Below are 15,108 nucleotides of genomic sequence, written 5' to 3' on the forward strand. Positions count from 1 at the left end.
TGGCCCCTGTACTTGAGAAGCATGGTCCGGGTGGTTCCTCTTGAGCAGGCTTGGTCCTGGAAGCTGAAGGAGGGGCGTTTGGATGGTGGTTACACAAGAAACCTGGAGCCAGGTGACACTTTATTCCCCTACCTGTTGGGTAAAGACTCACACTGAGGCCTTTTTATCTTAACAGCGATCATAAATGTGAGTACAAATCCAGGGCATAAGATCCCTAACACACAGCTGGTAGGTCAGGGAGCTCTGAGTTCTTAAACACGCCTGTTCCTTCCTCTCACCCTGCGAATAATTTCACAGAACTGGGGACAGGGAGCAGAAACCCTCACCCAAGTGCGTATTGCCCTCAGCCATTAACCAGTTCTGGCCTTTTGAAATCCCAATATCCCTGACGAGCCTTCCTAGCAAATGCAGCAGAGAATGAGCTGGGCTTGACACCTAGGATGCCAAGCCCTGTGGTCTGGGCAGGATCTCTGTTTCCACCCCCTTGCATGTCCATTTGCGATCCTCCTGGTGAGCCAAATTGGGCTGATGTCACTGGTGGTGTGCGCGTCCTGATGAGGAAGCTGCTGAGATCAAGGAAGACAGCTTTACTGCCGAGAGGGACATTGACAATGCCAGATTTAAACACAGAGAAAGATCTGTGAAAGCTGCACACCCACTTAGCATGTCACAGCCGAAAAGGCCTGTAACATAATGAGACTTCACCTTTTAAAATCTAACAAGACCATTTGAAATGGTTCCCAATAGTTTTGAGGCCGGCGTCTTGCTTAAGGAAGGGACAGTATTTGGAAAGAGTCACCTTGAAAAGTAGAAGAAAACTGCTTTTCTTTGCAAGCACTGTTTGGCCCGGACAAAATTTCCTCCTATGTCCACATTGAAAGCATAAAATGAAAGAATTTTCATCAAATTGTACTGTATAGTATGAAATCTAGATCATAAGCATAGGCCTAAACTTATTTATTAATAAAGGGTTTGCCAAATGATTGCGTAATCTGTGAAAGATTGCTTTGGTGGTGGTTAGCCCCCGTAAGAAAATTAACCAAGGAACTTAGAAAAATAGATTTGCATTGAAAGCAGGAAATGTGCTGATTATAAATTGTCTTTTTTTTCCCCCAAATGTGATAATGTATGCAAAAACATTTTGAAACCAGCGAGGTCTGTGTGAATGTGAGGTGGGATTATGATGAGTTTTTCACTGTTCGTTCCACACTCAGTGTTCACTGAATATCGCAGGGCAGTTACGCTGTTTGGTGGCATGGTGTTACCCTTGACGTTACCGCCTAAAACTTGAAATTAAAAACTTAATCCTTCCAGGGCGTGAAGTGATGGTCTCAATAAGCTATTAAAAGTCGGTAGTTGTGTACTATCAAAATTTCAGAAAGCCTTGTCCCACCCAGCTGTCCTATCCTGCAGGCATGTTCTCTATTGGCATCTCTCTACCTTCATAGAATTTACCTGGATTATACTCTATGGAATGTAAGGTTTGATAGGAGAGAAAACCCCTCCTCTTCGTCCCTCCTTTTTCAGTGAGCCAGCCTACACTGTGAAGCCCAAGTGTATGCTTTGCCCCGTCTCCTCACTTTTTCTTCATCCTGGGGCTTCGGTGACTAAACACAGAAACTACATGTGCCAGACGACCGAGCGCTCGCACCTGTCTTTTCTCTTGCCAGCTGCAAGAGAATATTGTCAGCCAATGCCATTATTTCTCCCTCTCTTGGAGGAATCGCCCTCTGTGTCCAAGACATGAGAGATTATACAGGATCAGACAGTGTGTAGGCTCTGTGATGTCCTGTGACTAACGTAGCTCCCCAGCTCCCACTCCATCTGGCGAGCAGCCTGTGTCTCCCTCCTCCTGCTGTCAGAAGGCGGGTGTCCCCTCTGCCCTGAAAGGTTGTGGCCCACTTAGAGGCAGGGCCCCCATGGCGACAGCTCCTCGGGGGTTCCCGTGTCTGGAATCTGCAGGGCAGACACCTGCTCTGTCTCACACACTTTCGATCACAACGCTGTTACTTGGCTCTGGTCTCCTGCTGAGAATCTCATTTTGGGCTCGTGGTCCTCCAGCAGCTCGGCTAAGCCTGACCTTCCTCTCCACCTGAGGAGGAAGCTGCCTGCACCCCTGAATCCTGTGACAGCTGACAGTGAGGGCCCCTCTCATCTGTGGGAAAATCCCAGTTTCTGCCCTGGAAAGTTGTTCCTCCAAAGCTGTATCATTCCTTCTGGCAGCTGTTACAGGCTCCCGCCCCCCACCTGCCTCTCAGTAGCAGAGATGAGAATGGAGCCTCACCCAGAAGAGTGGGAACTGGGCTCTTGTGAATGAGGTGCCAAAGCACTGAAGAATCCCTCTGTGACCGCAGCTTTTCCCCTTCTCCCTCACCTCCATGTCTGCCATCTCGTCTCTTGCTTCATGACTTCTAGTCACTCTTGATTCTGAAAGTTAGTCAGCCCCCTACCTGGCCCTAGTTAACCCCTCAGCAGCCTAGAATTGGCTGATACTCTGGTCCTTTTCTTCCCTGACCCTGCCCTGCATCTTGCTTGTCCCTGGTGGCCCTGCTTTCCTCTCTCTGGCTCCCCCAGGCCACTGCTGAAGAGAGTTCTCAACTACACGGAGTGTCCCATCTGCTGGGCTCCCTCCCTGCAGCTCAGTGGACCCTTCAGAACCTACTCCAAAGTTCAGTTGCCTTTCCACCCCACAGTGCCACCCTGCCACTCTCAGCTTCCATTGAGAATCTTCATTTAAAAGAAAGAGAGAGAGAGATTTTATTTATTTATTTGAGAGAGAGAGAATCCCAGACTCCCTGCACAGTGGGGAGCCCGATGTGGGGCTCCATCATGACCCAAGCAGAAATCAAGTGTTGGAGGCTTCATCTACTGAGTCACTCAGACACCCTCAAGAATCTTCTTTCATACCTGAATGAAGATTTCCGTCCAAACCAAACTTCCTCACCATCCCTATTCCTTACCTCCCGTCTCTCTGGTCCTGGAGCCCTCATGTCATCATTGTCACCCTCAATCTCATCTGAACCTCTGCTCTTTGTTGAGCGGCCTTTCCATCTTGGGCACTGTGCTAGGATCTTATCTTGGGCTTTTTGGTTCCAAAAAGTGCAGAAACCATGTAAAGATGGCTTAAGCGATAAATGGCAGGTTTATTAAAATGATGGGGATATTTCTCATCGAATTCTAGGGCAGAAACTCTGGTGAGCCTTATAGGGAGCTAAATCAGCTATTAGAATCCTCCCAGGAACCAAGATAACCCCTCCTGGGCCACATCATCTGTTTTCTTTGCTTCTCATTGCAGATGACTTTCTTTGCCTCTTTGTGCCTCTGATTGAAAGAGGGTCACCCCAGGAGGCCCACGTTTTCATCATGTCATTTTAAGTGAACAGGGCCAAATAAGCCGGAATCTCACATAATTCTCAATTCTTGAGAAACGAAATCCAGTTGGTGCATCAGGGGTCATGTATTTTCCCAGAATACACTCAGGTCCACAAACCAAGCTCAGGAACCACCCATGTCCACCTCAGGGTTAGGCCAGAAACAGTTCTCCCAGAGAAGAGTCACTGTATAATGGACAGAAATGCAAAAAAAAAAAAAACTCTAGCCACCACCCCCCCAACACCTCTACTGCTATCACAGGAAATTATAAAATGTTAGAACTGGAGGAGCCCTTAGAAACCATCGAACCTAGATCTTTAATTTCACAGGGAATGAAGCTGAAGTACAAGTAAGTGAAGTAACTTGCCTAATGTCACTTAGTCAATACTCGGTAAATATTTGTTGAACGGAAGAAGATTATTTCTAAAGAACTTAATTTCTGGAGATCTTGAACAAAGAATAGACCCCAAACCTTTGAGGTCAGAGTATCTTTGGTTTTGGTTGAGAGATTAGAAATGGATTTGATAACAAATTAGTGTATTACTAATATCCCGGCAGTTGTCCCCTCTTCGTTGCTGTTTTTTGCGCAAGTGAGGAACATGGCAGCGGCAGCCAACGTAGTCACGGGCCTTCCAGTGGCATCTCCCAGGACGGACAGTTAGAAACAGGCAGAACAGATCCTTGCTACTGACCTAAAAGACACCAATTCAGCGGAGAAGCTGTTGATCTCAACTGTTTAAACCTCAGCACTGTTTCCAATCTGGCACAGAATTAATCCCTTAAGAAAGGGATGAAAAAAATGCCATTCAGCACAACATAGTTTGTCATCACATGCATAATGCAGACTTTCCAATTAGAATGCTACAATTTGGAAACTTTCTTCACAGACTGATGAGAGAGCAATTATTTTAAAGAAGGGAAAACTCAGTCCACTGGGTTTGCCTCAAGTCACTTCTGACTCAAGCCGCAAAGACAAGAGTTTTGAAAACATATTCACTATTGAATTTTGTATCAAAACACCAGCAAGGAGAGCAATTAGTTGCTGTAAACTGAACCCCAGTAATCAATGGTATGCAGCCAGCCAGAGCATTTATGGAAGATGTAAGCAAAATCACATCTGCTAATCAATTTAAAAAAGCCCAGCACTTCACTGCTTTTAGGGGAAACTCCGCAATGAGACTGAAAGAAGATGGAGGAGACAAGGTTTAATATCACCAGGCGTTTCAGGCGGTGCTCATTAGGGAGAGGGAATTGTGGCAACAGCTAAGTACAGACCTGATCTGCATCAGTAGATCCTGGCCAGTGGCTTCCTTTATCCAGCCCCTCTGGAAATGGCTTCTGATGTCCAGATGGAGGTGTGTGAGATAGAGGGGGATATGTTTAAGGAGCACCTCTCCGATAAGGTCAGAGGGAGTGTGTCTGTCCTGGGCGACTCCCTGAGCAGACATTCGTCTGCAGATTACAAATCAGAAGTACCTCTGTTGTTGCAGGTGCACAGACATGGGAGCAGACTGCCGCCAAGGGAAGAAGGGAGGGAGTTGGTGGGTTTTTCAGTTGTGCCTTATTAGAACAGAATTCTTCTCCGTTGGTGGGGGGGGAGTGAGCCAATTTTTCCTTTAGTGTCCTTAGACTGTACTTGCTTTTTTTTTTTTTTCCAGTTGAATCAACAAAGGGATTTTCATTCCTGGCTAAGCCTAAATTCCGAGCAAATATTCATCCAGGCACATGAATTAGAATCTCTCTTAAAAACTCCAGTGTGTAGGTAGTTTGATAACGTGGGGTCCATCAGTGTCCCTTTTCCACCCAGGAGTCACCATGACCCCACATTTCCAGCCCCCAGGGACACTTAGGGAGGAATAGAAAGGAGATGTCTCAACCAGTGTGTGCATTTGGCTGCTGTTCAGAAAAAAGAATTTAGGCCAGGAGAAATTATTGAAGTAAAGATCGATAGACTGAGCTAATAAAAATTAATATCTTCAGCATGCAAACTATGATAGGCAGTAGATTAATATCCTTCAAATATAGAGGGCATCTTGTAATTATCCTTTTTAACAAAAGGATAAATATGAGTAGAAAATGGGTAAAGTGTTCAAGTTCAATGGTAGGTAAAAAGCTGCAAGTTAATGACATAGATTTCATCCATCAAATTGGCAGTGTTTTTAAACATAATACACAATATCGGCAATGATGCAGAGAAACAGACATTTGTCATACACTGCTGGTAATATGAGTAGAAACGAGTACTGACTTTTGTTTGGGGGAAGGGGGGGAGTAGTGTAGTCTTTCTGTGATACATATCAAGGGCTCACCTACTCTGCCCCAGGAGTTTCACTTACAGAAACTTTCATGGGCAGGAGTTGTAGGTTTAGCTTAAGAATATTCATCACAGAGTTTTCCTAGCAATGTAATATTACCAACTACCTAACTGTCCAATAATAAGAAACTGATTAAATAAATTGTGGGACATCCATAAGGTGGAATTTTGTGAAGCCAGTACATACAATGAAAAAGCAAATTTGATAACTACAAAAGAAAGGTGTTTGTAGTCAACCACTAAGTGAAAGATGCAAGTTACAAATCATTTGGACCATGTGTATGCGCTTACAAAATTACTAGAATTACAGGTGATCTTCCTTTTAAAATAAAAATCTGTCTTGAAACAAGTTAGAGGACTTTATAGGAAAAACTACTAAGGGACAAAATATACACTACTTTAAAGATCCTGTCACACCAGGAATTTCTACTAGAGCATTTGTGAGACTTATAATTGGTCTTTCTTTTTATCTTCTTCATATCCCATCTCCTCAGGGCAGTCTTTTTCCATGAACTATTTTGAGATCTGGTTAGATTCAATCCCAAAAGGGCCTGATTATTTTCACTGGATATACTAGTAGAAACACTAATTCATGATTATCCAGAAGGATAGGGATTATGATAAACCTGGCTCTCCACAAATAATCTAAAATCCCATTGAGGAAATAGCCTCAACGTTGTCTCCCAAAAAGCCTGTTTGTTATCAGAGTTGTTAAGTAAAGAGAATGAGTAATTAATCTGAAGTTTTTTTTCTTGTTTTTAATCTACTCTGGCAGAGTTATAAGCTACTTCAGCCCAGAACATGTATGGAACATACACTTTGAACAGAATCCATGTTTGAAGTAGAATTTTTTTTTAAATGAGAAGATCAACAGTCTTTCTATAATTTTTATAAGAGCCAGAAAAACATAGAAACAAAAATTATATTTTGAGAGGCACCTGGGTGGCTCAGTGGGTTAAGCCTCTGCCTTCGGCTCAGGTCATGATCCCAGGGTCCTGGGATGGAGCCCTGCATCGGGCTCTCTGCTTAGTGGGGAGACTGCTTCCTCCTCTCCTTCTGCCTGCCTCTCTGCCTACTTGTGATCTCTGTCTGTCAAATAAATAAATAAAATCTTTTTAAAAAATTGTACTTTTAAAGGTTACTCAACGTAAACATAAATTAACAGGCTAAACTGCATTAAAGTGCTAAGAAACTAGAATAATATTCGAGGAAATGACTAATGAGGGAAATGACTCACTTTCTTATTAGCCAAGCTGGTACAATCTGAGAGCAGAATTATTAGACATAAAAACAATAGGGTGGGATCCTGTCTGATTCATTCAGAGTACTTGGAGAGATTAAATACTCAGGCGAATTAAGGGGAATACTCAGGTGAATTAAGGTGGAATCTGTTTCTGCTTTACTTAAAAGATGAATTCCAAAATATTAGGTAGTATAGGTTTAGTCATTAATAGCAAACAAAATTAGACTTGGAAACAAATAAAAGGTAAAGGGAACACAGTTGTCATTTCTAATCCCCAATAATAGCATTATAGACAACACTAAACCGAGCTTGTGCAAAAAGTTTTTATTGATTATCATTGCAAGATCAAGGGCAAATAGTATGAACTACTTTTATAGAGTGATAGGTTGTAGGTTGTAAATCGGGACCCGGTTTCATAAAGTGGGATTAAAGGAAGCACTTGACAGAGGGATGATAAAAATGGGCTTTGGCCAGGACATCAGGTTTGAACCCTGTTATTTGCCAACACTAACTGTTTGAGCATAGACACGTTACTTAACAGCAATAAGCCTTACTTTCACCATCTATAATTTGATGAGAATACTAATGCTTGCTATGGGGATTTTGGAATCATTTATTTATTTTTAAGATTTTTTCATTTATTTGTCAGAGAGAGAGGAGCGAGAGTGAGCACAGATAGACAGAGTGGCAGGCAGAGGCAGAGGGAGAAGGAGGCTCCCTGCCGAGCAAGGAGCCCGATGTGGGACTCAATCCCAGGACGCTGGGATCATGACCTGAGCTGAAGGCAGCTGCTTAACCAACTGAGCCACCCAGGTGTCCCTTTTTTTTTTTTTTTTTAAGATTTTATTAATTTATTTGGATTTTGGAATCATTTAATAAGATAAATTATATAGAGCACTTAACATAGGGCCTGGTACACAGTATAAGCATTAAAGAAATGTTGGCCAGTATGATATTAATAATCATCATTATCACTGTTGTTACAAATAAATATTCATTGAACGTAGGCTCAGTGAGACACCATGCTGAGTACCTGGGTATAGAAGGATCAGTAAGACATAAGCACTGTCTTCAGGGAGCTCACTCTCTGTTCTGGCCATTGGAGGAAGAAAATATACATGACCAAATGTAAAACAATAGATAGGTATCTTTTTTTTTTTTTTAAGATTTTATTTATTTGACAGAGATCACAAGTAGGCAGAGAGGCAGACAGAGAGAGAGAGGAAGAGAAGCAGGTCTCCTGCTGAGCAGAGAGCCCGATGCAGGGCTTTAACCCACTGAGCCACCCAGGTGCCCCAATAGATAGGTATCTTGTATGGGAAGGACTTTTGAGGCTGAAATCATAATTCTTTTTTTTTTTTTTTTTGAGATTAAAATCACAGAAAACAATGGTGTCTCATCTCCTGCCACTGTGGCACCATCAAAAGCAAAATGCTGGACTGTTGTCTAATCTAAGTATTACAATACTTAGATTCTTTTCTCTTATTTTTTTTAATTGAGGAGTAACCACACATACAGGGCACAAATCTTTCATGTATAACTTAACTGGGTATTTACTGTGTGTGTACCAATGAATTACCACTTGGCCAGAATCAGCACACTTCCAGCATCCTAGAAGATTCCCTCATTCCCTTTCACAAGCATTACCTCTTCCAGAGGTAACCACTGTTCTGATTTCCTGTCACCAGCGATGAATTTTGTCTCTTTTAAGCTTCATGTAAATGGAATCACAGAGTCAATGGTCAGGTTCTTATCTGAGCTAAAAAGGAGATATGAGGAATAGAACCCAAATAATCAATCTCTAAATAATAAGAAAGTTTTACTAACGAATAAATGTTTGCTTGTATCCCCAAATCAGATCATTGTACCACAGCTGTACAAAATTCCACTAAGAATGAGAGGGAATCTAAAACATGATAATTGAGGTCATCGGGGCGTTATTATCAGTTAGAAAGCACAGATTCCCCCATGAATGCTAGTCTCAAGGATGTTGTTACCTTTGGTCAGCCCAGCCAAGTGGAGATGACTCAGGAAGGAGGATTTGGGGACATCTTCTCATAGATAAGCCAACCCGAAGAGCATAGCCAGTCAGGGAGCAAAGGCTGCCTGAGATAAGTTCCTAAAGAGACATGGCTCTCACTGCAGACTTACTCTACCTCCTGTCACCAGACTTTTGCCGGAGACTCATGTCCTTTCTCCAGCCCTGGAAGTGGGGTGGGGGTAAGGGGACAAAGGAGGCAGGAAGGAGAGGTAAAGTAGACATGAATTTCCTTATGCCGACAGGAAACAGGCAGTTAGAACATTCACAGCGTTCTTATGTATTTTCCTTTGTTCAGGTTACTACTTTGGGACTGTGATGATCGAAGCTACAGCTACTATGTTGAGGTCTCCACCAACCAGCAACAGTGGACCATGGTGGCCGACAGAACGAAAGTCTCCTGCAAGTAAGTTATGTCTTCTCACAGAATTTATTACAATTTAAAAGACCGTCTTCCTGATGGGTACAGAAGGTTCTCATGAAGACTCATGGAATCACCAAATTATTCTTAGTTATAGGTTGAAAACATCATTTACTTCAGTTTTGACTATTAAGTACTTTGACGAGAAGTTATTTTTTTATGTGATCAAACAAGCTTTTCTTATTTGGCGGTTTGAACTTGACTCTTGAAAATGACATGTACCTGAGCAGGGAAAAGGATTTCAATATGTAATCCTCTCTTGGGTTCCCACCCCTGATACCACATACTACCCCTTTAGAACTTTTTTCTTCCTTACAGAATTTTGCCAGTACAATACAACACTTTAGTATTTATTCTGGGACTCCATTCCCTATCTTCATATCATTCCCAGCGTTACTTTTAAATATTTATCTCATCCCAGAAAGAAAGTTTGGTATTGTAGGTCTCTAGTCATTTAATGCATATGGCTTTGGGCCTCGTTTGCGTTTACATTGTTGTGGGGGAAGCTAGGAGGAAGGATCCTGTGGGTTCTGACTGGCCTGAGATCATGACTGGAATGAGTCTGAACATGTGTATATACCTGTATACCTCGCTCAGATAAAAATTAGCACATTCCCAGCATCATAGAATCATACCTTTCCCCAGTCATTATCTAAAAAGAGCTCAGTGCCTTTTTGGGTAGAACCAGATTCTCTGGGAGGCAAGGTAAAGTAAAATACCTGAGATTTCTTTCTTTCCTTTTTTTTTTTTTTTTTAAGTTTTATTTATTTGAGAGAGAGAGAGAGCACAAGCAGGGCAGAGGGTGGCAGAGAGACCACGGGAGAGGGAGAAGCAGACTTCCCACTGAGCAGGGAGCCTGATGCAGGGCTCAACCCCAGGACCCTGCATGACCTGAGCTGAAGGCAGATGCTTATCCAACTAGCCACCTGGGCACGTGAAGATTTCTCTTTTTTACTATTGAAATATGATTCATGTACCACACAATTCACCCTTTTAAATGTACGGTCTAGAGTTTTTAGTGTATTCACAGAGTTGGGCAGTCATCCCTGCTATCTAATGTTTCAGACATTTTCATCACCCCCCAAAAGGGAAGCCTCCTACCCATTAACAGTCTTTACATTTCCTTCCAGTTCCCACAGCCCCTCACCCCCAGTTATCTCCCTTCTGTCTCAGTGGATTTGCATATTCTGGACATTTCCTATACATATTCTGGACATTTCCTATACACAGAATTATATAAGATGTGATCTTTTCTTCTGGCTTTTCTTCATTTGACATAGACTTCTGTCAAGCTTCCATTCATGTTGCAGCAGGTGTCAGCACTTAATTCCTTTTTATGGCTGGATAATATTCTATCCTATGGAAATATACATGTCACATTTTGTTTCTCCATTCATCAGCAGATGAACATTGGAATTGTTTGCCCGTTTTGGCTAAAATGAGTATTTCTGCTGTGAACCTTCCTCTGTGAGTCTTTTTATGAACATATGTTTTCAGTCCTCTTGAGTATGTTCCTGGGCATAAAATTGCTGGGTCTTATGGTAACTCTGTGTTTAAGTTTTTGGGGAATTGCCAAACTTCTCCACAGCAGCTGCGGCATTTTGCGTTCCCACCAGCTATGGAGGAGGGTTCTAATTTTTTCCCATTCTCGCCAATACTTACTACTGTCTAGCTCCTTGTTCACAGCCCTCCTAGTGGGAATGAAGTGGTGGTTTCAGTTTGCATTTTCCTCACGACGAATGACGAACATCTTTTCGTGTACTTTCTTGGCCAAGATTTCATAACAGCATTAATGATGGCTTGTTTGATGCAACGTCTGACACCCTTACCATCGTAATGATCGTAATTATCATAGAGCGCACTTAATGCTTCCATTGGTTAAGGTAACACCTGCTGCTATAATGGAAAGTGGCTTCAACACTCCGGAGTCTTAATGCAATAGTTTATTTCTCAGTCACGTAGCAGGCAGTAGGGGCAGTCCTGGTTGTCAGGTGGCTCTTCTCCACAGGTGACTGAGGAACCCAGGCATCTTCCTTCTTGTGGCACTGCCATCATCTGGGGGTTCATCAGCATCATCTGCATCTAGCCGCCAAATGGGGAAAGACCAGAGAGAAGCTATATCTGGTCCTTCTGCACAGCCTTGGCCCGGGTATAGTGGCCATCCCTTCCACTTGCGTGTGATTGAGGAGAAGTAGTCATTTACCACACTAGGTGCTGGTACGGCTGGAAACCATAGTTCCAGCTGGGCAGCCACTTCTCAGCAGAGCACACATCTTATAGCCATCTCTGCCGTCAGATAAGAAAACTAACAATTATTGAGTAACTGTATTCTATGACTTTGCTGTATTTTCTCTCACTTTGTCCTGAACATAAAACACCATGTGGAATATTGTTCTCATTTTATAAAAGAGAAAGTGGAGGGCTCTTTCTATTGTACCACAAAGCCTTACTAAAGAGGGCTAAGCCCAGCTAGATGGCAGAAACAGGGAAATGAAAATGACTAACTTGTTTCCAAGTGCCTGGAACCCTTTTTATATGGCAGGAAGGACTTCCAGGCCCATGAACAACTGACCATTTATCTTTTCAGAGCTATTGCTCCCTGAGTATACAGTTCATAGGCCAGACCCTCTGCTTCCCCATCTTTTCCACATCTCACTGGTTACCATCACCCATCTTGTCTGTTGTTTTGTGTTATAAATTAGATGCTTCATCTCTTTATGTTCCCCTGCTGAAGGTGTGTTACAGTATGGGTTTTTGACAAGAACTGGTTGACTGACTGCTGACTCAGGTATATATCATAATGGTTTTGTAGGTATTTAAATGGTTTTTTTCTTGATTCAAAAATGCATTCACTCGGGGCGCCTGGGTGGCTCAGTGGGTTAAAGCCTCTGCTTTCGGCTAAGGTCATGATCCCAGGGTCCTGGGATCGAGCCCCACATCGGGCTCTCTGCTCAGCAGGGAGCCTGCTTCCCCCTCTCTCTCTCTGCCTGCCTCTCTGCCTACTTGTGATCTCTCTCTGTCAAATAAATAAATAAAATCTTTTTAAAAATGCATTCACTCATTAGACCCCTCCCAGTAGCTTTTTTTTTTTTTTTTTTTAAGATTTAACTATTTTTTTGAGAGAGAGCTCAAGCAAGAGGAGGAGCAGAGGCAGAGGGAGGAGCGGACTCCCCGCTAAGCAGGGTGCCTGACACAGGGCTCAATCCCAGGACCCTCAGATCCTGACCTGAGCCAAAGGCAGATGCTTAACCGACTGAGCCACCCAGGAACCCCTCCTACCAGTAGCTTTGTATTAAGTCATCAATGTCTTTTTTTTTCCCCTTTTTTTGGTATTTTGTTTTCATTAGTTGTTGGATTTAAATAATTTATATCTTTTTAACCTTCTATGTTAGCACTTACATGCTACAGCAATACGTGTTTTAATAGATTAACAGATAAATAATGTAAGAACAAGAGTAGTAGCAAGAAGGCAAATGCCTTTTAACCCCCTAAGAATCAATGAAACAGAAGGTGATGACTTTATGTTTAGAGGCATAACCTGAATCTACTGTGCCTTTCATGTTTGGGTTAGATGTTAAGAAATATAATAGAAGACATGCAGATGATAAAAGAGGAAAGCCTTTCCTTTTTAACTAATATATTCCAGAGCAGTCCTCAAGAGAGGATTCTGTTAGCTTCAAAAGTTATAACCTCCTTTTTTTGAAATGAAGTATGTGAATCATGTTATAAATGAAATGCTATAGGATCTTTATAGATCACATCCGTGCTTCTTGATAGCGTTCTACCTAGTCAAGAAATCAAAGGACAGATTTTTGCTGTCCTCTGAAAAATAACTAGGGAATGGGATTCCCCAGTGTCTCCTTGTAAGACTCTCTGCTCCTGGAGCAGGATATTTTCCTGTATTGCTATCCTAAGTCCTTTTTGCTACAGATGGAGCTCACTTGTTTTACTCTCAGGATAAAGGCCCATTTTCTATCACAGGTAAGCATGTTTTTGTATAAGCATGTATTTGATTTTTTTTTTCCGGCTTACTCAAATATAATTGATACATAATATTGTGTGAGTTTAGGGTATACAGTATAATGATACGTAGAGCAAAGTGACTGCCACAAGTTCAGTAACCTCACGATTTTTTTTCTTGCAGTGAGAACTTTTAAGATCTGCTCTCTTAGCAGCTTTCAAGCATACAAAACTATGTTCACTGTAGTCACCATTGCTGTACATTCCATACTTAGATCTCATTGATCTTGTAACTGGAATTTTGTACCTTTTGATCCCCTTCACCCATTCTCCCCTCAACCCCCTGACAACCACCAATCTGTTCTCTTGTTTCCATAAGTTCGTTTTTTTAAGATTACACATTTAAGTAAGACCATACACTTATTTGTCTTTCTCTGTGTGACTTTTTCACTTAGCATAATGCCCTCGATGTTTATCCACATTATTGCAAATGTATTGACTGATTTTATAAAATCACTTTTTACCCTTCTTTTTTCACATCAGCTAATCCTGTGCCCTTTAGCCTTCTTCCAAAAGACTTCACCTTCCAATCTTTGATTCCTTTTCTCTACTGTCTTCTAAATCATTGAACTCTAAATCTGTGTTGATACAGTAAGACACCAACATCAGCTTTGTATTATAAATGTAAAACATGCATGGAAAAGTAATTTAAGCAATACAGAAAGATAAATGTGAAAAGTACAATTTTATCTCCCCATCTTGTGCTCCATTCCTCAGAAGTAACTACTTTTGACTATTTTTTTTGTTTTTATCACATCTCAACTATAAATAATATTTTTATGTCTGCATTTATTAATTTATCAGCTTTACTAACTCCTTGCTATAAAAAATGAGAAATTTAGCTCACTGAACTATTTCTCATTTTTTGTAACATTTTTCTTTTTTAGTTCCACCAACTACTTACCTTTTAAAATTAAACAATATACCTCTATATTTTGAACTATCATTTGTAGATATTATTCCTTGACTCCCTACTATGTATGAAGAAATTACCACCCTACATTTCCCTTTATCTCTCCCCATCTTCTGTTAACTGTCCCACCACATTGGCCTTGTAAAGATTTATGACACTTATTTTCTGTTCTGTAACTTACAGTTAAACCTTCCATGTGTTAACTGTAAATTGGTCTCGAAAAGGGAAAACTACTAAAAACTCATTATGATATTATGATTATGTAAACACTGTTTACTACAGATCTATAATTTATTGGATGTATTATTCTGTGTCACTAAACTTATGTCCCTCTTAGAAGAATTGTACTGTGTTCAGATCAGATGGATTTGATTTTCTTACGAGTGCTCAGAATTATTTCCCACATAATAAATAAATAGCTTCATTTTAGCTAGCTTTTTGTTTTCTTGAAGCTTCTAATTGCCTTTTTCCTATTTACAGAAGTTTCTGAGACATACTGATTGTTCTTTGGTTAATTTTGAACAGACTGCTTCCTAAGCCTACCACATAATTAAAATTTCTTTTTCTTTCCTATCTAGTTTGGTTTCACTCTTGGATTTATTTTTCCTCTTGTAGAATGTGGGTAAATGGTTAACAAAACCCTGTTTCCTTTGCAGTGAGATACTGACCTTGGGCCCAGTTACCTCTTCCGATCTCTTCCCCTAAAAACCTGATGGAAGTGGAATGTCAGCTATTAGGCAACATTGCTTATGAGGAAAATTACCCCTGATTAGTAAATTGCATCTGG

At 41.4% G+C, this 15,108-nt stretch overlaps 1 protein-coding gene across 4 annotated transcripts in view; it reads left to right on the top strand.

Annotated features, from left to right (window-relative positions):
- BTBD9 (BTB domain containing 9) overlaps positions 1-15,108 on the top strand; it is a 435,224-nt gene that overhangs the window by 340,807 nt on the left and 79,309 nt on the right. For all 4 annotated transcript variants that reach the window (XR_007128303.1, XR_007128302.1, XM_047735013.1 and 1 more), the window contains exon 9: positions 9,266-9,373. Coding sequence is in view for 2 of the 4 variants with exons in the window: in XM_047735013.1 (XP_047590969.1) it covers positions 9,266-9,373 (108 nt within the window). In the remaining 2 variants the exon portion in view is untranslated. The remainder of the gene's footprint in view (positions 1-9,265; positions 9,374-15,108) is intronic.

This window comes from Lutra lutra, chromosome 6, assembly GCF_902655055.1.
Source record: "Lutra lutra chromosome 6, mLutLut1.2, whole genome shotgun sequence".
NCBI lineage: Eukaryota > Metazoa > Chordata > Mammalia > Carnivora > Mustelidae > Lutra > Lutra lutra.